At 40.4% G+C, this 24,374-nt stretch overlaps 2 protein-coding genes across 5 annotated transcripts in view; one reads left to right on the top strand and one right to left on the bottom strand.

Moving 5' to 3' along the window:
• Positions 1-2,545: 2,545 nt before the first annotated feature.
• On the bottom strand, positions 2,546-13,482 carry msl3 (MSL complex subunit 3). Of its 2 annotated transcripts, XM_022746623.1 has the most exons (14): positions 13,261-13,482; positions 11,593-11,675; positions 11,300-11,395; positions 10,928-11,022; positions 10,745-10,842; positions 10,331-10,459; positions 9,913-10,073; positions 9,525-9,683; positions 9,164-9,399; positions 8,964-9,053; positions 8,166-8,275; positions 7,667-7,766; positions 7,422-7,506; positions 2,546-4,684 (listed from the first exon to the last, which is right to left on the bottom strand). In XM_022746623.1, the coding sequence occupies exons 1-14, from the start codon at positions 13,357-13,359 to the stop codon at positions 4,585-4,587; spliced, it is 1,641 nt and encodes a 546-aa protein (XP_022602344.1). In that variant the 5' UTR covers positions 13,360-13,482; the 3' UTR covers positions 2,546-4,584. The 2 variants fall into 2 exon arrangements, with proteins under 2 accessions (XP_022602344.1, XP_022602345.1); XM_022746624.1 differs by lacking the exon at positions 8,964-9,053.
• Positions 13,483-16,567: 3,085 nt separating this feature from the next.
• Positions 16,568-24,374, top strand: part of LOC111222726 (rho GTPase-activating protein 6-like) — a 70,388-nt gene continuing 62,581 nt past the window's right edge. For all 3 annotated transcript variants that reach the window (XM_022746547.1, XM_022746548.1, XM_022746546.1), the window contains exon 1: positions 16,568-17,406. In XM_022746547.1, the coding sequence (XP_022602268.1) occupies positions 16,912-17,406 (495 nt within the window). In that variant the 5' untranslated portion in view covers positions 16,568-16,911. The remainder of the gene's footprint in view (positions 17,407-24,374) is intronic.

Raw genomic sequence — 24,374 nt, 5'->3', positions numbered from 1 at the left:
AACACCAGAATGAGGATGACATTTTTTAATTTCAGTAAAATATTTCCACAGCTATGAGATGGATTCGCATGAACTTTGATGCATATGTTCAGGGTCTCAAAAGAACGGATACCAATTACTTTGGTGATCCCTTGACCTTTCATCTTGGACCAACATGTCAAAATTAGCCTTGTATTTACTAGATGAACTGACTGCAAGTTTCATACAGACACTCGGTTGCCAGGTGATGTAACCTAACGACTTAAGTGATCCCGACCTTTCAGCACCATATAACTTTCAACTTGTCCAATACTTTGGTTTATAACCAAATACCTCCAAAACCAATGACATTCCTATCAACCTCAGCTGTATTTTGTTTTCAATGCTAATTAGTTGGTTCACAACAATTTTATTTTGAAATTACACAAAACCTTGATAACAACTGTTTTATAGTCATTCCATCAAATTCCTATTCCTCACCAGTAGATTGCACATGACAGTGTTTCTGTCACTTATTTTCACCTGGTCCCTGATGAATGCTCTAGTTATACAATGATATACTTACTCATCATTTCCAAGAAAAGATGTCTCTTTCCATGCAACCTTCAGGGTTCGCACTTCAGAGGAGACCTTGACTGAAGAAGACTTTGGGTGCTGGTCCTCAAACAGTTTACAGCCACTGTGACCTGTCGCTGGACTCAAGATTTGGTCAGAGCTGACTGATGTGAGGTCAGTGCTAACGTCAAATGATGTCCAAGAAGAATCAGATGAGACAGAAAGGCTGGTGTCCACCTTCTCCTCTTGCAATCCATCACCTAGGTCCATGGTGCGAGAATGAAAATGAGAGAATGGGATGATGGAAGAAACAAGAGGATGACGATGAGCGACAAAGAGAAAAAATGACAGAGACTTTGACGACTTTGATGGGGATGAATGTGTCAAAGGATGTCTTGAAAAGGCAAAGGCTAGGGATGGATGAAAAGAGGAAGGGAAGCGGAAAACACTCCCAAATTAGATAAAGGAATGGAAAGAGATGTGCCTCCACACTCCTACTGGCCAAAAGCTTCTCACTCTTTTTCTCTTCTGTCTCAGCAAAGTACTGAAGAGTGAGGAGAAGAATAAAAGACAAAAGACCAATCAGAGGGCGCATTAGAGAAAAGAGATGATGATATGGATGTTAGGGCAGGAAAAGAAAACCACTCAGGGACTTGAAAAGAAGCGAGACATGAAGCCTGGAGAGTGGGATGGAAAGATAGGACTGCACCTGCTGTAGATGGAAGGGGTGAACACAAACAAAGGAAACGGAGGAATCAGGTGAAAGGTGTGGGCAGCAGCACTTACGAGGCGATAGCTCACATCTCATTACATCCCATTTCCCCCCTCAAAGATTGAATCATGTGGTAAGTGGAAAGAGACGGCATGGGAAGGGAAATCGATTTGAGATGCATGGAGAGGCTTGAACCAGTGGCTTCTGTGGTTACATGATAGCAGCAGGCAAGAAAGTGCTGTCTTGGGTTGCACTGATAAGCGGTTCATTACATGAAGTCTGACCCAGTCCAAATACAATTAAGGTTCACCACTAAAACCCATTAGAACCCTGATATGGGGAAGCCACAATAGCCAGCCTCACATAGGTACACTTGAAATAGACTAAAAGTATAGTTGTGCAGACAGTAAAGATAAAGTATGGAGGTATAGAAGAAGAGACTTTGCACATATTCAAATGTTTGCTTGTATTGCAATAGAAGCTGATCTGATAAATTGGAATTGTAATAATGTATATTTACTGACTTTAGGGGAGTCAGGCCTCCAGCATGTCTGGGTTAAGTAACTTTATGCAAGAAGGCAAAAGATATATTTCCCTAAATGTCAAACATTTCTGTAAGACAACTGCTGCTGCAAGTTACTCTAGCACACATCATACTTGTGCACGTCAGTTGTGGTTATGATTTCATGAAATAACTTCCAGTCTTTGGAATTATAGTTCGTCTGACCTTAAACTCTTTAACTCCACTAAGTGGTTACCAATGAAGTACGCATATTGTAGGTTCGGCTGTGACCACGTGAAAAAAACGGTATATAACTTTGCCCAGTCGCTCTCTCAGTCCCTCAGCAGTGGTGAATTATGTTCCAAAAGTACCTGATTTGGAACAACCCATCAAACTCTCATCTCAGCCAAAAACATGTCCGCCTCTGCGTAGAACAAATAACAGAAGACTCCCATCCATCTTTAGCTGACAAGGGTACATTGACTACATCAAAATTTCAACTTGTCCACTAATGCTGACCAAGGCAACAGTGGAAGCATCTTAACACATCACTGACAAATCTGTCCTGTCACTTTGGCTTTTATTCTGGCAGTTTTTATTACCTTTGATTAAATGGTGTCAGTAGTGTCAGGTTTTCATATAAATGGGAACCACTAGATTTGATGTGGATTGCTTTTAAGTAGTTGAAACAAAAAGAGAGGAGCCACGCTGCCAAGGACAGTAGATTCAAAATGGCAAGCTGTGGCAACAACATATTCAGGGTTGAAGTTTTAATCAGCTGTAATTCAGTGACATGAATGGTGAAGGTGGCCAATAAAAACCTCCTCCCTCAACATTTAACTTTTAACAGAGCACTCGCAGCAAATCCATTTGCATGCTCCCAGCTAATAACTCTTTAGTGAGAAGTAAAAGGCAACAAAATACGCAGAAATGAGCTAGTATCAATAAAGACTGTACAACACATTTAAAAAACTGACATGTAGAAAAGTGATGGGGGCAGTACAGTATATTCATACACGAGACTGTTGTTTGTACATTTGTAAATAAGCTCACAAGTTTTAGAAAAAATCTTTATTTAATTATCGTCTCTAGACAATGGAGACGATTAGGATAAAATGAAACTTACCTTACAGAAAAAAGATGAAATGAAAAACAATAGAAAAGTCTAACAGGCTATGCAAACCATACCTCTGTACACAACACTGGAAACATAGAAACACTGTATTAAACCTATAAGTGACACTGTATTTACAGATATATTTGTCCAAGAAATAGCTGACACAAGCTAACTGTGTATTATTGGATCTTGTCAAGTATTTTATAACCAGTTTGACAAACAACACATTAACAAAGTGATCCAGTGATGTGTGAAAAAAAAATAAATAGCATACTGATCCAACAGGTGTTTTGTATTTACATTTTTACAAGGTCATGATGAGTAACCAGAATTACTACTGTTGTTGCATTTACAAATCATCTTCTAGAATTTGTTTGATTATTTCTTATACATTTTTCAACAAACTGCATTAGTCGTTATGGTCTATATCACATAAATGTAATTTTGTTTTTGACACATTTCAGCGATTGTCTAATCTTTGTGATACTCACTCCTGAGCTGGTCCAAAACAATCTTTAATTGCAAATACTAACAGCCTCTAGTCTTTAAGTGTATATTAAGATTAGCTTTAGAACAAGATAACTCTTTATTAACATACACATTACTGTGATATGTTGTACACGGCACTTATTGTCTTTTTCATCTTTCACTGCTGCAACTTATCCTTCCTGTTAGAAGGGGGGCAACAGTGGGAGGAACAGGCAGAACGAAGTCAAATAAAAAGTTAAGACATTTATCAGACATGCACAGGACAACATCCAAAGCAAGACAAAGCAAGAAATAAGAAAATTTCTCATTACACAACAAAAAAGTGTAATACTAGAGGAGGAAAAACAACATTCCCGATTTAAAGTTTTTAAGAGTCCACAAATTTGAATTGCTCAGCAAAAGCAGCAAAGCCTCTCCACGACAGGAGAAGCACATCCTACTGTAGCTTTAGAGGAATCATCTCGAGAGGAGGATCACTGGCGACACTGCAAGGGAAGCACTACAAGGAAGTCCCTACATTAAGAGGGGCCAAGCTTCCAAGCTTCCAAACAGGCAAAACAGCATACAATGCGCCAAAGAGTATCCAAACTTAGTTTATCAGGAAGACAGAACAAGAACACAGGGCTTTTCACTATGTGTCCCTTTTATGAACACACTACAATATTCCAAAATTGTGGCTATGAAGAGCGGCAAAGTGTTAGCAGGAGGAAAAAGAGCTTTGCCAAATAGCAGTGATCGTGTCTGCTTCCATCCGTGTGGTTTGACCAGAGGCTAGAGAACTTTACAGCCTCAGCCTGGTCCTAAAATGTGTATGCCTGGTAACAAAAAAGCAGATGAGGAAAGCCTTAGAAAGGAGGCTCAGTATTAGCTGCCTCCTGAGAATAAGATCTGATATGGGGTAACACACAGCACTCGACATGCCGTGGAGCAGTACACTGAAGCAAAGTGTCGCAGGGTGGCTTCACATGCACTACAGTACCACAAATAGAGCGCAGGTGAGGGTTAGTGGCATGGTAGAAGCAACTTATTCCACAAGGCAACAGGAGGAAAACTAATGTTAGGCCAGAGGAGAAGAAAGGGATGCCCAGGAAAGCACAATACGGCTTAACTCCAGAGAAAGCTGCTATTATCCCTCTGAACATGAGCCCCGACAGGTCAGTCTTGGCAAGCTGAAAGGTTAGGTCAGGGTAAAGGCAACAAGGGAAGGAAACACAATGGCCAGTGTATCCTTCAGTAAACAGGCCTTGGTTGTTTCATGCTGTAGTGGGCCTCTGATGCTGACACATATGCAGACTCAGGAAAAAAATCCTCATGGAACTCTGCCAGAAACCTGAGAGAGAGGGTGGGAAAAAGGCAGTACAAGAGAAGGAGATCTAGTGAGATAGTTTGACACCAAGAATGTTCAGCAGCTATTTGTTCACATTAAACATTCAACATAAGCTGTTTGTCAGATGACAAACAGCATGGACACGATAGGCTTACATGAAGCAAAAAGCAATGACAGGAAAGCATCTCAAAAGTCACGTCCCAGTTCACTTCTAGTTTTCCTAGATATCCCTGGCTCATTCCACATAAATCCTAGACCCCTTGCCCTCTGCCTGTGAGTATACATGTCAGAGACAAAGCCCCCTCATCCATATACTACCATCAGAGAACCAATCACTATAGCAGAAAGACTGAGAACATGAGAATGACAGACCAAAAGTCAGAGAGGGAAAGAGTGAAAAATCACCCCCCTCCTCCCATCTAATCAGTAGCGGGGAAAACTAATCCGGAATCTTCTTAGTATCCGCTACTCGGCCAAATCCTCTAAATCTTGCCATCTCATCTTAGCTCCACCGGCCTTCCTAATCTCAATGCAAACAAATTATCCTCATCAGAGAACTTAAGAACGCTTTAACAACGAATATCAAACAAGACAACCTGATGGGACAATAAAGGAAATATGCGAACACCACACAGTGAGCAAACTCAAGATAAGCACGAGCTGGTTTAAAGAAAATAGGTTGATGTAAGTCAATTCTTAACTACAAACAAAAAATGCTCAAAGAGATTCATTACAAGGCACTAAATAGGTTTCAATATATATTTATTAATCAGAAAATAATTTTTTCTGGCTCTTTGGTGCCAGAAATTCAGGCTTGTGCTAATCTTTATTGCTGTTAGAACAGTAATAACACAAGGCAAGCCGCTTTAGGCATACACATTGTAAATCAGCATAACGTGTGCGTACACATGTGCACACACACCCACACTTAATCATAATCATTCTTGCAGAGAAAGGGAGAGTGAGAGATCAACTGTGGCCAAATCCCAGAATGCATTGCACTTCAGTCTCCGCCACATCAATCCGTTTTTGCCCGCTCGGCACAATTTGCCACAGGACTGCATTCAGAGTAAAAAGCATGAAGGCTTTCCCAAAAGACGACAGCGTTTTAGTTTGTGTCCAGTGTCCTGCAGTCTCCAACACAGTGAACATATTAATTAGTCACTGGGAAAAATGGGAGTGTTTCCTGCACTGAATGCTATCAATCCTGTCTTAACGACTTATAGTCACAGAGCTACAGAGGAGATTGAAACTGCAAAAGTAATTTACTTTTAAGCACTTCACTCTTTGCATCCAGTTCTGCAGAATAATGCTCTATGAAAAGAGATACACCAGTGATTTGCAGTCCAGTGCCACTGAAGTAAATCAAAGGACTTTCTGCTCATGTTCCCCCTACTACTGATGACAATGCATGAGATGCTGTGCCAAGATGAACTGCTAATGCTGCTGAAAAGAAAGAGTTCTCTGTATTTTATTTTAGTGTTAAAGTCACTTGTTGAAAATTTCGTTTAAGAGCCCTTCTACCCCGCTGTGAGAAAAATCTGGAGAAGTTGATGTCTCACATACTAAGTTGAATGCTGTAATCCTTTCATACAGCACAGCACTCTCCTCCCACAAACTGACATGAATGCCAGGTCTATCTATTTTCAGAAGACCACCTCAAGATTTTTGTGGCACCAAGTACAGAGCTCCAGTTTATTTATTTATATACATTTTTGGTCGAGTACAGGCAGTTATGGCTCTCAGACTCAGGTTTGTTCCTGTGCCCACTACATGGTGCGTTCAAGCGTTGCTCCATAGCACTGCTTGGTGGCAGAAAGCAGTACTGCGATTGTTTGATTAGAGAATGAGAGGACCTAAATCCCCCCAGGTTTGGGACCGGCTGAACTGAAGATCGCTAGGGAGGATTTAAAGATTAGACTCCCGTGCTTGTGTAACGCCCACTCATCTCCCTCCCTCTAACACATGCTCTTTCTCACTCCATCCCCCTCCTCCCCTCCACTCTCATGTTCTCATTTACTTACTCTTCCTTGCCTTTTTGTTTTAGCATTGTGGTTTGTGTATTGATAATTTCCAGACAATCACTATTTTTGTCTTTTAATGAATTCAACTACTGTCCTCCATCTTTTAATCTAGTGCTTTTACTCTGCTACTGTGAAGCAGATGACCACACACTTCAGTACATTAGGATACTGTGCATAGGGCATAAAATGTATTTGTCAAGGGTGTACTGATAGCTTCTGCCCCATGCTCCTTGTGAAATGAGTACTTCTCGCGACTCAACCCTGGCAGTTGCAATTGAGCTTTAATGCTTAGGCAGGTCAAACCTCGGTTAATGAACCATGCTGGTTATTAGCAAGGTGCATTTTAACTCAAAGTGCCTCATATTTAATGTCCCTTTAATTCTTTGCAGCACTATATCTTTTTAATGATTTATACCCCAAGAAAATTATACATGTTGTCACACAGTTTCTGTCCACCTGACAGCACAATCCCTTTTCCAAGAATGGGGTGAGAATTCCATATTAAGTCTAAATGTTTTTGTGAAGAAACAAATTTTTTAGGCCTGAGTGATTTCAAGATTGGTTCTCCCACATCTCTTGAAACCCATACTACAGACACACTACTCATACACGTCTCTTTAACCCATTTTAATTACAGTGTTTCTGTCCCTCTCTTGGTTTGTAAAGCACTTACCTCTGAGACTGACCTCTAATGCATTAAGGTACTGATCAGTTACCTGAGAAAGAGTTCCAAATGTTTGACCAGGGCTCGGAGATTCCTCTCAGGGATCTGCATCTTTCCCAGGATCTCAGGAAGCTTCACTGGAAGAACAGACAGTGAGAGGAGGAATGTAAGGAAGCTGCTAAAAAAAAATAATATATCACAAAATAACTGCCAAGTCTCCCCTTCTACCACAACCAAACCAATGGAATCATGTATAACATGTGAACCAGTGACAGTTAAATGACCAGAGATACGAACCAAAAAGCCGCAAAAGGTGCTGTGATCCATACAGGTAGGAAGGTGGAGGAGGCTGGTCATTCAGAGGGTAGTTATCAGGAGTCAGCTTCCAGCTTAGGACCTGGTCAAAAGACCAAAGGAAAAAGCATATGTTCAGGTTTCACAGCACACTGGATGTATTGGCTAATATAAAAATCACAGGGTCCCTACAGTAAATAGTCCCCATTTCTAAATGCCATATGCAGTTCAGAATTGACAGCAGTTGGTGGTTATGATCAATGTTAAATATGTTTCTGATGACTGGTAAATGTGTACATGACATGGCAATATGGTGGACCCATGTGGTCCAAACTGTTTCATACACAGGTTATGTTACCGGGTCAGACAATTTCAATTCAGATATGTGTAATTTCTCTCCCTGCAATGATGCAGCCCACTTATATAACTGTCCTAGTGTCCTTGAGCAAGACAGTGTTTCCCTTCCAGGTAATAGTACACTCTTCACACACTGTTGCATCACCTCATTAAGCTCATTGTTTCTCCGGCTCTCCAGGCCATAGAATGGCCCGCTTCGCTCTTTGCTTGGCGTCAAGGGCAATGGCGAAGATGAGCCACTGTGCACTGGAGTTTCTAGATAAAGAGGAAGAACAGAGGAAAAAAAAACACTTTAGAAAAACTATCTTGTTATGTAGCTCATCATTGCTGGGAAATGGTTTAAGAAGATAAACCAATGACAGCAAAAAATTGATGCAGGCATAAAAAAGTTTTGGGAGATCAAATTTATTCTTGGGAGAGTACACTTCTAAAGCACTTGAGAGGGGACTACTGTGGGAGGAAAGAAGCAGGATAGCACCATCTACTGGGCCAAACTGGTTATTACGAACAGAACAAGCTGTCACTTCACTCAAAATGATGATACTACATGTTTTCATGAAATGCATTATTTAATATTTATCTGATTAGGACAATAGACTTGCCTCACTGTATGCATCTTGACTTGTCAAACGCATGTTATTAACTAAAAGCAATGGAACAGAGCCGTTGTTTAAGTTAATTACACCTAAGCTTTTAAATGTGTGTGCAACAAATGTGAGTCGTTAAAAAGGTGTTGAATGCGAATAATGTAAACTGCATGTAAACAGTATTTGGTCATTCAGTTTACAGTCTTCAGACAGACATGACAGTGAACAACCCTTTTAAAAGCTTGACTGAAATACTGTCTTTATTTAGATAAGGTTTCTGTAATGTCATGTTTACATAGTTGTTCACTTTTCTGAACAGAACAGCCATCTCATTTTTTAATGGAGTGTCAGCTTACTTCTGTCGAGGTTGAGGAAGAACTTGGGCTGGGATGAGGTATCGACCAAACGCCGTTTGAGCTGTGGGGACGCTGTGGCACTGCCTCCACCTGGATCATTACATACATAACATTTATAGCTCACAAGTGAAGAGGTCATAAATGAGTATTTATATTTTTACAGTCTCAAAATAGCACCAATTCCTGTAAAAGCAGACTACCTCCACTGCTTCCTTCAGCTGGCCGGTCACCTCCAGACGTGTTCCTGGTGGAGCGTCTGAGTGACTGGGACTGGTATGAGATACAGTCCATGTCAGGGTGGCGTCTGCGCTTTGGGGTTGGGGCTGGGGCGGTGGGTGTGGTGGCTGAGATGTCACTCAGTGCTGGCTGACTGTCTGTGGACTGAGGAGTGGGGGGGTTGTGTCCCAATGGGCTCGGGCTGCGCTCTCGTTGGGTGCTTCAGAGACAAAGAAAAACCTTTCTAGCTTAATGAAAGAGCACAATGACCAAATGTAGTATATCACAAGCAAGCAGTGGCATCTGTTAAAACACATAAGACATGATCTATCATGGCACACTTACTTGCTGGAGCAGGGGGAGCTTTCATTCATGGCCAGAAAGAGCCTGGAGGAGCTGACCTTCTTGAATTGAGCTTGTTCACAGGGGTAGAGGAGGATCATGGGTAAGGTGAAGTCAAACGTGATCCTCAGGCCATCAACCATTTCCTTACACAGCTCCTCACTTAATATAAAAGGAAAATTAAGCATAATTAGTTAATGTTCATGATCATATAACATGGAACTGTGTTCCATAATATTAATATATTGATTACCACAATACAAATATTGGGAGAGAAGATGACAAATGATATTCAAATATTGCCTGGACCAACATGTATATTATCTTTTAATGACGATCTACACTGGACTAAGTACATCTACTTCCATGGCAATATTTTATATAGACTCACCTCTTCTCTGGAGGGACTGGCTGTGGGCTGCTGCTCTGTGTCGTGCTCTGCTGCTGCCGCCGGTACCTCTCATTGGCCATGAATGCTTTGTTGATGGCAAAGTGTTTCACGTAGGACTCGAGGATGTGCACAACATTCGTCTGACAGGGAACCATCACCAGCTAGGAGAGAAAAGGATGGTCAAGCATAAAGGCAAATCCATGAAAGCAAGCTTCATTATCTACCAGAAGCACCAATTTTGAGCTAATCAAAGTTACTGTAAGTATTTAAAATGTTTTATCGATTTATAATTTAGTCTTGAAGACAAATATGAACTATATGGACAAAAGAATCAACATGAAATGCAAATCACTCATGTACTGTAGACAAATTTAAAATTTAAAAATGTGTAGCATTGCTTAATATCTACTGCATGTACCTTTTTCCTCTTGTTGATGTAGAAACAGTCATCCTCCAGTTTCTTCTTCAGAACATCGGGGATGCTGATGTCAACATGGACAATCTTCTCCTCACATTCCCTCTTAATGTTAAGGTCTGGTTCAACCCTCTGAAACAACCAATATAAAAAAAATGTCAGGCACATGGTGTTCACAAACTAAAAGGATGAATTCCTCTATGAACAATCATGCTCATAAGAGTCATACCAAGTGTCTATCAGCCAACTTGCACAAAATATTGTTCTAGCAAGCTGATGACGGTAAAGACGTGGTGGGGGTGGGGGGGTTTACTTCTGATGGCCCTCACTGTCAGTTGGGTCTTGATAATGGGATCAACCAAAGTGTAATTTTTGGTCCATATATTCAGAGATACAGATCAAACAGATCTACTTTACCATTTTGTTGATATCCTCAGAGAAGGTGCTGTCCCCGCTATTTGAAGATTCAGGGTCGGAATCGTCCCCGTCACTGCTCTCTGAAGACGAAATCAAACCTGGAGACAGAAAAATGCAGGCAGATTAATTTGATTGCTGAGGGAGACTGGGAGCAAAAGACAAAGACAGAGAGAGGTTTCTCACATGCGTCATCACTGTCGTCCTCCTTAGGGAGAGTCTTCAGAGAAGATTTAGTGCCAGACTGACGACGACGCCTCTTCGCCCATCCCTTTCTCTTCCTACCACATGACAGAAAACAAAACACAAACTATCTGTATGACACTCGTCTATAGATATGAGAAACAAAAGAAAAGGTCAAATTCAGATCTTGTGGATTGGACTCGCACTGCACTTATGTATGTGTATGTGAACCAATAGCATGTAGCCTATCTGAAATGATCAAAAAAACATTTCTATAGCCTGTTCATCATCTTGGGGTTGAGGTATCATCATGTTGTATATTTCGATGATATTTTGACTTTCAAGACTGAATTTTTGAACATAATATGAACTTACATGCGACCTAGAGCTTTGCGAGCCAGTTTACGTTGCAATTTACGGTTTTCCTCAATGTCCCTTAGGACATGATCTTCTGCAGCCCAACGATCCCAGCTGCACAAACACAGGCATTAAACAAAAAGAAAAGCCTGCATGATTTAACAGTAGTGGTTTAAAGTAACATTATTACACAGGTCGTTGAACATTAGATGATGATAAACACTATAATGAGTTGGACACATTTAAGTAAGCAGATTACAGTAGAAGACTGCTCATCTACTGTTAATAAAAGAAAGCCAATTCAATGTCACCTTCTGTTCCAACCATTGAAGTGAATCAGGTACTTTGGGATTCTTCTTCCATGTTCATCTGTACCTATTAAGACATCAAGGACCTGTAATGTGAACACACAACAGTAAGTATAATCTTACTTAAGGCGCATGAGCTTTGAAGGACAATGCTATTACTCACAATTAGAGCTCGACTTATCCAATTTATGGGTCCGCCAACTTTATCAGCCGATATTGGCCTATCACAGATATATTGGTATTGGTGCATATATTCTCCGATATGTGCTGATATGAACACTTTTATTAAGAAGCAACAATGCAGTGGAAATTGCTTTGGCCAAATAAAGTTATATAGGTAGCATTTTATGTATATTTGATCCTTTGTACATTCAAGTTATTTTATCTAATTCCCAGTGAAGTTTACCGTCATATATATATATATATACACACATACACATATATATATACATACCTGTATATATACATAGATATATCCAATATGGGTCAGGCTCTAATACTTTCAAAATTCAAAAAACACACTTTTAAACGTACTTTTTACCCTGAAATATTTTATCCTGCCTTTGCAAATCAAGATTTTATATTATTAGAATATATTTGTAGAGGAAACAAAATGGCAATTCAACCATTATCTGAATGATATATGAAATTTAAATAGCACAACACTATGACCCTATCTTATTCCTTGCATCAAATTGTGCAGCTACAAAGCTAAAATGATGCTTACAGGTTTATTAATAATAAAACGGCATTCTCATTTTGCTTTTGAAACTTTAAGAAGCTACATTAGCTGCAAAAAATGTCGAATGCAGGACTTATGCTTAAATAACACTTAAATTAGTAGAGGTAAATTTGTGTTTATTTTGTTGTATTGCTACTTAAGTAAAATACCTGAAGCTTCTTACTACAACCCAACTCATAAACATTGAGTTAAACAGCAGTTAATGCCAACTGTTAGCTAGCCATAGTTAGCACAAGCCAAGCTAGAATGCATTGATATATACCGTGAATTGCCCTCTATTAGCGTTAGCCAGTTGCTAACTAGCCAGCTAAAACGACATTGCGCACTTAAAATAATAATCAACTCGGCTGGACCTTTATGTATCTGCCTCAAACAACGCCACGTTACCTTCTTAGGTAGCATGAAGTGGTAAGATAGCTATACAATGATAACGGGGGCATTACAATGGTCAGTGTTGGCTGAGTTAGCGGGGAAGATGTGTTGGTGCGTTTGTTTATCATGTGTTGACATTAAACTGCTTTGGGTAATTACTTACGTTACTTTACTGAATTATATAATCTCACTAACGTTTGCTTAGAGAACATTAATGCATACATTGGTAATAGTGTTGGCTGGACTGCTTCATCCAGTAGCATCCTTAGAAATAAATTTAACGGCTACAAAACATTAGACTTGTCGTTAACTTACTACTTGAATCATGCGTTTCAAGAACAAACGTGCAATCAAACGTACCCGGAAAACATGCAAGAAACCACAACCGTTAGCGTTACGTTATCTGCCAATGTTGTTTCTCTGAGGCCTAAGTGGCCTTTCCAGTCGATTCATATATAACACACCTTACAGAAACAACCCTGTTTTTCCAGTATAAATTATTCGTTTATATAAAGTCTAAACACCAAAAGGCAAAAGAAGCTTGTATTAAACGTTACCTTAGCGTCATACAACACTTTAGCCTTGGTAGGGTCGGGTTCAAAGCAGAGGACTCTTTCTCCTTTGTGAAATTGATATTTAATTCCCCGCGAATTCATTTGTTCATGGCGACGTGTGGGAGAGGAGGCATCGATCTGGACCCTATAAACTCCTTAACTCTTTCCTTGCCAAACACTTTTTTTCGTGAGGGGTCTCCCACCAAACCAGGCTGTGGAAGGATGGCGCTGTTGTGGGACAAATGCAGCTGCCTTCACTGACTCCTCGTAATTTCTACACCTGAAGCGCCGCGGAAACAGCGGCACTTACAGTAGATTGTTTATGTTTTTATGCGGACGAAACTGGAGGCTAAGTAAGTGAATTGAAAGTATAGACAACTGTTTTACCATACAGATTCATAATAATTTAAACCAAGCTTGAAAATGAGCATCATACACATGTATGTTTTAGTTTGTGAATTATCACAATTTCAGCCATTAGATTCATCAGACTATACACTGTAAAAGCCTACAATATTTTTAAAGTTCATCAGGAGCTGAGCGGAGCTATTCGTCACACTTCCTATATCAGTGAAGGCAACACAAAAAACGCGATTTAATAAGTTGGACTGATCTCTCACGGACACCGTAGTAGTAGTGCAATTTCAAACTCTGGCCAGTAGATATCACTATATGAGCACAAAAAGTCTACATGAGACTCGTGCCACATCTGTTAAATTATAACCAAACTGTTTCTGTTCCATATGTTTAATTAGCTTCAATTCGTGTGTGTTGGCTACACATTAGCATGTAATATTACTTGCTATTACTTACTGTCACATGCCTAACACTAACAGTGCAGTATGTAAGCATGAAAAATGTATAGCCTATCAGTGACATCATAAATATTAGATTTCAAAACTGATGTGAAAGGTACCCCATTTCTTTACAGAGCTCCATATGTTACCCAATAATCATGTGGAATATATTTTAAACACACACTTTACCAACATCTTTATAATCTCTTACAATCTCTCTTACAAGGGTCCCTGGTATAAAATCTCACCGAACAGGAAAGTCGTCTGTGTCTGTTTTGGGATTCATCACATGAAAATAATTAATAACCCCTGGGCAATATATTGCTCTATTGTGAATAGCACCAACTAGCTACAACTCTGCAGATCATGTTCTGAAATTGAATCTGCCTATACACATTAAGCAACATGGGTATCATACATCCCATACCTCAGAGGAGCAAAACATGTTGTTTTGGTATTCACAGTTTTGAGAAAGACTGTTTCCCTTGAGGCAAAGTGCAGTAAAAGAAAATTCACCATGTCTCAATAATCTAATCTTCCTCTACTGGAACAATATGGGGTCTCTTAAAATATACAGTATGGGGATGTTTATATGAGCAGCCAGGAACATGTGAAATCTTTGGTCAGATAGACATATTGCTCTAGGGTACAAAATGCGTGCGTGCATGCGTACGTGTGTGTGTGTGTGTGTGTGTGTGTGTGTGTGTGTGTGTGTGTGTAAATTGCAGGCACATTCAACTACTTGTCAAATCTAAGACTTTAATCACTTAAAAAAGATCTGATTATTCATTTGTTTCATTTGTAGTAATAATTTGGAGTAATAAATCATAAATCAGGACTAACTTAGTTCTTTTCTCTTTCCACCATAAATAATGCTAATTGTTTAGATAAAAATAGACATTGTATCACTGGTTTATTGTTTCATAGTTCATACCAGTAATTTGATTCCTTTTGTTCCTGACCTTGTAACCTTTTTATTCATATGTGTGAAACAGCCTTGGACAATGAAATGTGGGCTACACTGATCCCCGGCACAGGAAACATGTCTCTGCAGCTGTGTCTGAATCTAGACTCATTTTGCTTAAAATGGTTTCAGGCAGTGCAGCTCTACTATTGTATACCAAATATGGACAGTGTGTATATAACACTGAACATGACTGGCTGAAGTGTAGCCCTGTTAATTTACTCTCCTTCCCTTTGACCCTGACCGCGTTTCTATATTTTGACAGTCATGTCCAATGATCACTGTTTCACATTAAATGTTTTCCATGGTCACACATCAATAACACGAGACATTCAATACCCATATTGTCTTCAACATATGATGAAGACCTTGAAGGCAGCAAAATGAAAAAGTCATGGATGCTGCACCGGTCTATACTTTCTAAATCTGTGATATGGGAACATATCTGTTTAATACCTTTTCAATTACACACTCTTCCTCCATATTACTGTTGTTTTTTGGCTTTTTCCCAAAGTAGGAGTAGTAGGCAATAATGCTTCAAGTGCTGGCTTCTCTCCATAAACCTTTTTATAAACTAATGCAAAACACCATGTTTTCATCCATAATTCCTGCTTCTGTGTTTTCACTCAGTCAGTGTTTCATTCTTTTCCCCCGCAGACTGTTTTTAGAAGTGTCAAATCTATCTCAGCTGTTATCAGTGTCATGTCATGCTGTGTTGTGTGTATGTGTGTGAGTGTGTCATGCGGTGCAGCTTCATAAGCTCCTTTATCAGCCGGCCGGCACCCTCCTCTCCAGACTCCTGCTGTCTCTTTTCATTTTTCCCATACTTTCACACACTGGGCCACACATACTCTCTCTCTCTCTCTCTCTCTCTCTCTCTCTCTCTCCTCTTGCAGTGTTTCTCTTCCTTGCACACTCTCTCCTTTAAACAAATGCAGACACACACACCATCTTAACATGCTGAAATTACTGAGCTCTTCTATGAGCATCTGTGTCAACAAATGTCTGGCACTATGTCAGCCTCATACACAGGTGTATGAAGACATGCATTGGCTATTAATCCTACGGCTCACTTATTGTTTAGCTAATAATAGCACACAGCAGGCTTCACTGATAGGCCTATTATTCCCAGACAGCGAGGTGGATTAATGGGAGACAAGGATTAATACGCCTATTTTCATCCCTGGCTAAATCATCTCTGTCTGTATGTATGACCTTCTGCCTGTCTGATTATTGTGACAGGCTACTTGCCTAATTACCCTCATGAACATGAGCTTCTTCATTATAGAAAATCATCTTACCCCACATCTTAAACTGTTAAGGCAGCAGGAAACAAAGTTAGTGGTCAAAGTGTTGTGAAGTATTTCAGGCAAAATCAAATGCTGCTTGAATGGAATTCAGTGGATGAGATTAATTATCACCCAGTGCTGGAAGTAATTTACATTTTAACAAAAAAGAAAAGGAAGCACAATGGAGGTGTAAAGTTGACTCTTTATGCAAAGAGTTGAAAAAACAAAATCTGCAAAAACAAAAAGTTCTAATATTTTGACATTAAATTGGTTATTAAGAAAAATTACAGTATGCAAGTATTCATCTCAAGTGCTCTGAACGCCCTCCCACGCTCATGCACACACACTTTCACACTGTCTTCTCACTCTACTCCAGTTAGTCAATGACCAACGTGCAGAAGATCACAGCAGAGGAAAAGAAGATTTGACTAGCTCCTTCTCCACAGTGCGCAGCGTCTGCAGCCAAATGCAGCACATTCCAGCTCTTCACCAGCTTGTACGTGGAACTTCCTTTTGATGGGGCAACACCAAATTCCTGTCTTGAGGTTGGAGTTTTAAAGAGACGCACTGGGCAGCGCTGATGTGAGATCCAAAACGAGGAGACATGTCTGCGGCTCAAGGACTTCTCAACAGCGTCTTCTCCTGCTCCTCTCCTGCCTCCAAAGCCATAATCAAACGGAGGCTACGCCAGACCCGCAGCCTGGACCCCGCGATCATAAGACATTGTGGCACCGGCACCGAGGCAACAACTGGAGCACCGCTTTCTGGAGCGGCGGCTGCGGACGCAGGTGCGTCTCCGGAGCGCGTGGCTGTCAAACCAGCTTTACGCACTAAGATTCCGACACTAAAGGAGCCCATAACCCCGTCCCTCTCTTCTCCTTCCATACCACTGGATGTTTCTCCATCCTCCAACTTCCACTTTGACTATGATACAGTGAAGTGTGCTAAAAGGAATACCGCCGGGGATTTACCGTTTCTGGTGAGGGGACCCGGTGCTGCGCCGTCCGGGAGCACCGGTACGCTGTTCTCCCCGCGGAGGTGGCTCCAGAGGAAAGTGCAGCCGTCCAGCTCTCACGCTTACGTTGTGTGGAAATCAGAGGTAAAGTTTCCAACGCAGTAGAATAAGTTTTTACCTCTGAGGTTGTAATTCATCCTGAGTAACCGAGTCATAGTTAAGAGTCCAGCTTGTGTTGAGTGGAATGATACATATGTGACCATCATATGACAATCAACCATGTGTAAAAACTCATGTGTTTCGCCCCTGTTTCTTCATGTATAGTTCCTCTCTATGTATGCACACTAAACTGCTGGAAAAGTGGCTTAACAGAATTTAGGAATTTGCCATCCCTGAAGTGCATATGACAGCTCCTGGAATAACTAGGAAAAGCAATCAGCAGCCTTAACACATTGTTTATTTCTGCTGGAAGTCAAATCCACTGTATGCCAGAAGACACATTTGCTGCTGCAAATCTCTGTCAGAACGGCCAGACTCTACAGAGTGCACGTTTGATTCTTAGACCCAGAAAGTTGTCTGTGAATCTTAAAATAGACTGTGTGTAGAGTAAGACATCATGACCTGAGGTGTGTGTGTGGAGATACTCGAGCCCAACTGGAAGATTTATGGATTTTGAAGAGGGAGTGTTGACCTGACTCTGACATCTGCACCTGGAAGCCATCCAGTATTAAACCAGTACACTACAGCCTACAACTAGAGCAGTAGTCTTGCCCAAGGGCACGTGGGTAATTAACTGGGGGAGCAGGGTGCAGGCAGCACTGCTCCACTTCTCCCACCTGGACTTTTTCTTGGCTGGTCATCGCTGTGTTTTCAGTCCTTGTGAGAGTCACACCTTACACAGAAGTACTTGTGGGAAAGCTAAAGCAGCTCTTTCGGAGCTTCTGAGGATTAAACATTTCCAACAAAAGGTTCAGTGAAGTGCACAGATAGTCTTCCCCTCATAATCTGTTTTTTTCTCCTACTGTAGTCATTAGGCAGGCTGGGCTTTTGTCTTCATATAGGCTTCAAATTGAGTGTGAATAAGGGGAAGGTAGCATATGAAATCCTTACCAAAACATGCTTGGGTGACTTATTTTTAGCGGGGGGGGGGGGGCTTTATAGGCTGCAAAGTTGGCACGAGTCCCCATGCAGGGGGGGAAAGGTATGATAATTTTCCAGCTTCTTTTCTGGATGTATTCTCTCTTTCTCTGGCTTAGCTGATATGTGTTCTGCTTGTTGCACCGAGTGTGTGTGTGTATGTGCAGTAGCGCGTGTGTATACTGATGTGAGTGTCTTAAGGACACATGGCCCGGGACTGGGTTCTCACGACGGTTGGGTGTTGTGGGTGAAGTGGGGGGTGGGGTTTTTTTGGGGGGGGGGGGGGGGGGGCTTTATAGGCTGCATAGTTGGCACGAGTCCACATGCAGTGGTGGAAAGGTATGATAATTTTCCAGCTTCTTTTCTGGATGTATTCTCTCTTTCTCTGGCTTAGCTGATATGTGTTCTGCTTGTTGCACCGAGTGTGTGTGTGTATGTGCAGTAGCGCGTGTGTATACTGATGTGAGTGTCTTAAGGACACATGGCCCGGGACTGGGTTCTCACGACTGGGAGCGGTCACAGGGTCAAAACCATGTGGCCCTCAAACAGCTCTCCCATCATTTCCTATTACAAAGAACAGCTCCAGCTTCACTCTCTCTGCTACACTTTCTTGCAGTGTGCCTCTCTGTCTTTCTTTCACACACACACACACACACACACACACACACACACACACACACACACACACACACACACACACACACACAGAGGCACGCATCCACACTTTTCCTCCTTCTCTTGAACTCTGAGATGTCGAGAAGCTCTCACTCTACAGCGTTTCCCATCACTGTAACTCTATTTTCCATGGACTCCCCCCCTCCTCCTGCCACGGCCCACCGAGGATAACATGAGGCCATCAGTTTGGAGTCATTAGTACAATCTTGAGCATGAAGTTATTGCACCTCAGAGTGTTTGTAAAAATACTGAGCCAAGACAGGATGTTTCACACACTTTTGGGTGTGAAGTAAAATCCTGAAATGAAGTGTAAACTTTACATTGGTAATACACTGAATGCTGCAGACGGATTTAGTTGCAATGCACAGTTTTTTTCAAATGCAAACTGAACATGCCAGTCACATAATGAAGATTAATTTTTCACATTTATTATGATGCCAGAAAGATTGAAATTTCATGACCATTTTCATTTTCAGATGGAACATGCTCACTCACTGACAGGAGGTGTCAGATACAGTTGTAGACCAATCAGAAGTGCAGTCTGTCTGTCACCTGTAATGAAAGAAAAGAAAGAAGTGCCTGATCAACACAGAACTTTTGTCCAAGTCAGAGATGGCAAAGGAACGACTGTTTTCTCATGACAGTTACAACTCAATTTGATTGTGTGCAGCTTGCATCTGTTTCTTTTTGAAGTTTACAATTTGCCAACACTGGGAGTGTGTTTTCCCATGCTAAAATAGTGGTTGACACTTGATATTGACGTTTGGACACTTCCCAGGGCCTTGTGCACATGCAGTTTCCCCTTGTCTACGTCTTTTTGAAATGATGAATGAATTTTCTGCAAGGTCATTTTCATAGTGTACTGACATGAAAGCTGCATGGATGGTAGAGTTGGCTGACATCTATTAAATCCTCTGTGTCATGTCATTTTGGTACATTTACTGCAAATTCAATACTGAAAATGTGTATATTAAATGGTAAAGTATGACACTTTCATAAAGTTGAGGCACTTGTGAGAGAGATTGATCAAAGCAACAAAGGTCGCAACATCCTGACACTGAGTCCTTAGATCGGTCATGATCCAAAAACAATAGTTCCTACATTTCCCACAATGCAACATGTGTCTTTCACTACTTGATGTGTAAAATCAGTGGAGTGTCCCTTTAAATAGTCATGTCAATCATGCTCAGGGTACTCCATCATCATATTGATGCCAGTTTGGACCGAAATGTCCCCAACCATCATTCATTCATATTACAGGATAGCAATGATTAAACTCAAGCAGCTTTTGAAATAGTTGTGAATTCATATCATTTCATTTTATTCTCAGGTTGATTAAAAAAAGAACACAGCAGCTATAGAACACCAACTACGTTTAAATTTTATCAATATAGATTTTCAATATATGTGCAAGTTCATATATCATGATGTATTCAAAGTCCAAACTTCTGTTCACGTTAAATGATTTGCATGTGTTCCACTGAGTGTGTGTGTGTGTGTGTGTGTGTGTGTAGAGCATCCTGTGTGGAGTAGTCTCGTGCTATGCCTTTTTAAGGAGGGAGACATGCACAGAGAGACCGAGTGGAGATGTAATGGTTTACACAAAAAGCAGTGCATGACAGTTTTATTGGCCATGATTGCTTAATAGCTTTTTTTTCCGTGGCCAGGTTGTTGATGTTGAAAGAACAATGACGCAGAAAAATCATCAGAAAGTACGCTCTGTGTTATGACAGTAGGAGGGGTCAGTGACTGGAAGCAGTTCTTCTTGTGAAGTGATTGACTCTAAAGTTAGACATCATATCAACATTCTCTCCTTGCAAAATAGCACATGTTTAAAAGCAGTTTAGGTTTTTACAGGAACGCTGATACACTTGAATTTGTAACTTTGGTGTGTGAAACTGAACCTACACAGTGTGTCTGTCTTTCATACCTCACTCAGACATATACACACACACACAGACGCACATGCACAAAGGCTCAGAGAGGAAACAGTGGTTGGCTAATTTAATCCTGGTTGTTTATGGGGCGCCAGAATGTTGACATTGTACGGTCTATTTTTAGACCCACTTACCCCTAATACCTTAGAAAAGAGACTAAGTCAAGAAAATCATTCCAAAATGAGATTTCCACCATTAGTAAACACTCCAACTATTGCTACTAAATGATTGATACCAGATGATTTAAAGCAATTTAGCAGTGGTTCTTTCAGGTCAGAGTTTTGTCCTCTGACACTATCTTAGTCGAGTTGTTGGAAAAGTGGAGGAAAAGAAAAAAACACAGTGTAGGTCTGTTTTCCTCAGCCTCTTGAGTAATCTAATCTACTAAATCAATAAAAAGTAATGCTAGTTTTAAAGGCTAAAGAGATGCTGTAAGTGTGTAAAAACTGTCTGTTTTGAATGTTTTAGTGACACCTATGATGACAGATGTTATTACTGTGAGTTTGCACAGAGCAAATCCCAGTTTTCTATTCATAATTTAACTGAACCATCGTCATGCCAACTGGGATTTTGGAAGATTACCATTTGGGATTTTCTACTCCCTATACTCCAGATTGTTGTATGAATCTTAGAGGAGTTAGAAATATGGGAACTGGCTTGTATGGTAGTTTTTTTTAGAGACACAACAACTTTTAGAATCACTGTCAATTTCGCAAAAGGATGTGAAGTGGAGAAAAAACACGTAATTTCACTGTTTACCTAAGGGTCAGTACTTGTTTCTTCACTGACATTTAGATTACACTTGCTTGCATTAGTTGTTACCATTCTTCGAAATTCTCTAAATGTCTCATGTTGATTTATTTTTATGCATCATCACTGAACTACGTCAGCGTACTCAGAGCTGAGAGAAGAAGTAGAGAAACACACTTTGAGAAGTCCAAGTCTACTGTTTGCTTTCTTAGGATCACTATGTGTTTTTTAGCCATGCGAGCGCCATGCCTCCGTAGAGCAATCAGTGGGTCGACCATCTTTGTTCAGACTGAAATAATCTCAACAACTATTGGATGGATTACTATGACATTTTGCACATTCAAGGGGCCCAGAGGATGAATCCCTGTGAATATAGTGATCTCCTGCAGGTCACAATTTTCAATTATCCTGTGAAATATCTATATAATATCTAGCCGGTGGACTGCCACAAAATTTAATACAGACAGTCATGGTTCCTAGAGGATGTATCCGAATGACTTTGGTAATCCTCCAACTTTCCTCTTGGGCCACCTACTATAACTTTGTAGTGTTAATTAGCAAATGTTAGCATGCTGACACACTAAACTGAGATGGTGAACAAACATTACACCTGACAATACACTAGACATCAGCATGTACAGAAAGAATCACCTCACATTGTGTGTAATTTTCCATAGAAAGTTAAAAAGAACAAAGATTTGCATAATTTAGATGGGTTGTATGTGGAAATCCTGTTTATACTTTTTTTTAACTCAGTCGCTACATAAAATGAAAATATTAAATGTTTAGTCATAAGTACTGCTTTGAAAAAGGCTGCTCTTCCAGGAAAAGAAAACTTGTGGAGAAAGAGTGAAAATCTTTCCTTTAAAGGTAACATTTACAAAATTCTCCAATGTTAATAATTAAACACAACTATCATTAGATTTTCAAATCCCTTTTAGACAGTTTGTTGGATACTGGGTAGATTTTCCTGTGTAACATCACTGATATATTTTGGTAGAATCCCCCACAAGGTCTGTGAACTATCTCATTAATATATCATTTGTGTTGCAAGCTTACTCATGCTGTAAAAATCTTTTTTTTTCAAGCTGCTTGTGTGATGTTTCATTTATCAGAAATCACACATTCTGATCCAGCCTCCACGCTTTCTGCAGCACTTGAACTGCTCCACATGTTTGCCATTGTTTATGCTGTGAACCATACAAGCTAGTGCTTTTACTCAGGTCAATGCTTTCTGCCAGGAGCCAACAGTTGTGTGTGTGTGTTTTTTTTTTAACCAAAGGTGGTCCACATTGAAGTGTTTATAACAACAATAACACATGGTCTGAGTATTGGAAAGAAATGCTGCAGCAAAGCCTTTCATCAAAGCAGGAAGACAGATTTAGCATCTTTTCACTGGTTAACTGTTCAAAAGGATTTATAGATTCATAGTTTGTGTTTGGATCGATGAGATTCTCATGCAGGACCCTTCTGGCAATTCCAGACCGACGACTAAAAGCAATCATGCATTTGCTGTCAGCACTCTGAGCCTGCCCAAGCTATCCATATTTTGCCTAAAAGGACTAATTCACCGAATCGAATCACAGTGAGCAACTACCACGGAAACAGAAGTCTACATAGATTCACTCTCCGGTCAATCAATCAATCGGTCATCAATCACAAACTGCAGGATTGAGGCAAATCTAACCATCTGATAGGTTCAACAGCTCCAATGAAAATCAAACCAAAATACAAAACCAAAAATAGCAATACACAATTTCATTTATTAGCAGCTGATAGTGTACATTTAAAATTTGGATATGCCAGATTCCTGGTTTCAATATATTTTCTCCTGGACATGTTTTAGGAAACAGAGAGGCTTGAACTTGTGAACTAAGCTGCGATCCATTCTGCCTTTCCTCCCTGATTTCCTCCCTAAGTTCTCTCAAAGTGAGAAGGCTGCGCTGGAGGACAAAGACCTTGATGGTTCGACATCTGTGGAATGCACACACCAAAATGCAAACTAAAAACAAATACAATGCAATATACCTTAGGCAGTTCAGCCAAGATTCAGTCTTTTTTTTTTTTTTTTTTTACAGTATCACTGCAGCAAGAGTGCAGAGCAAGTGGAGCATGATGTAGATGAAGGAGTCGAATATAGGATGTCATCATGCTGTTGCAAGAGCCTCCGTCAAAACACTGAAACTGTGATGGAACACAGGTTGATTTTCTTGGCGTACAGCAGTAGATTCTGATTTGGATCTGTTCACGGTTGTCAGTTGTCTGGCTCTCTTCAGTTAAAGGGCTTCTAAGTCAGTTTTTATTATTTGGGGCGGATTTTCTTTTCGCATGTGTTATTCACTTTGAATCCACATCCTGCTAAATCAACAGTTTTAGCAGAATGCACTAAGATGTACTTAAAAAAAACAAAAAAACAAAAACCCACTGAACCTGTCATTTCTTGCTGCTAAACATTCCTGCTTTGGCCACATGTTCTCGTACAGTCCCCTCCTGGGAGAAGCTCTGGATTTGTGTATGTGGGTCTGCAAGGGGTTGTAGTTTGATTATAGTCCTTATTAAGTTTAATGGGCCTGGTTGTTTTCATGTACAACCTACTGACAGAGCAGAACGTTG

The sequence above is a fragment of the Seriola dumerili genome, unplaced genomic scaffold (assembly GCF_002260705.1).
Source record: "Seriola dumerili isolate Sdu_G_001 unplaced genomic scaffold, Sdu_1.0 BDQW01000105.1, whole genome shotgun sequence".
NCBI lineage: Eukaryota > Metazoa > Chordata > Actinopteri > Carangiformes > Carangidae > Seriola > Seriola dumerili.
This window is presented reverse-complemented; position numbering and strand designations above follow the sequence as displayed.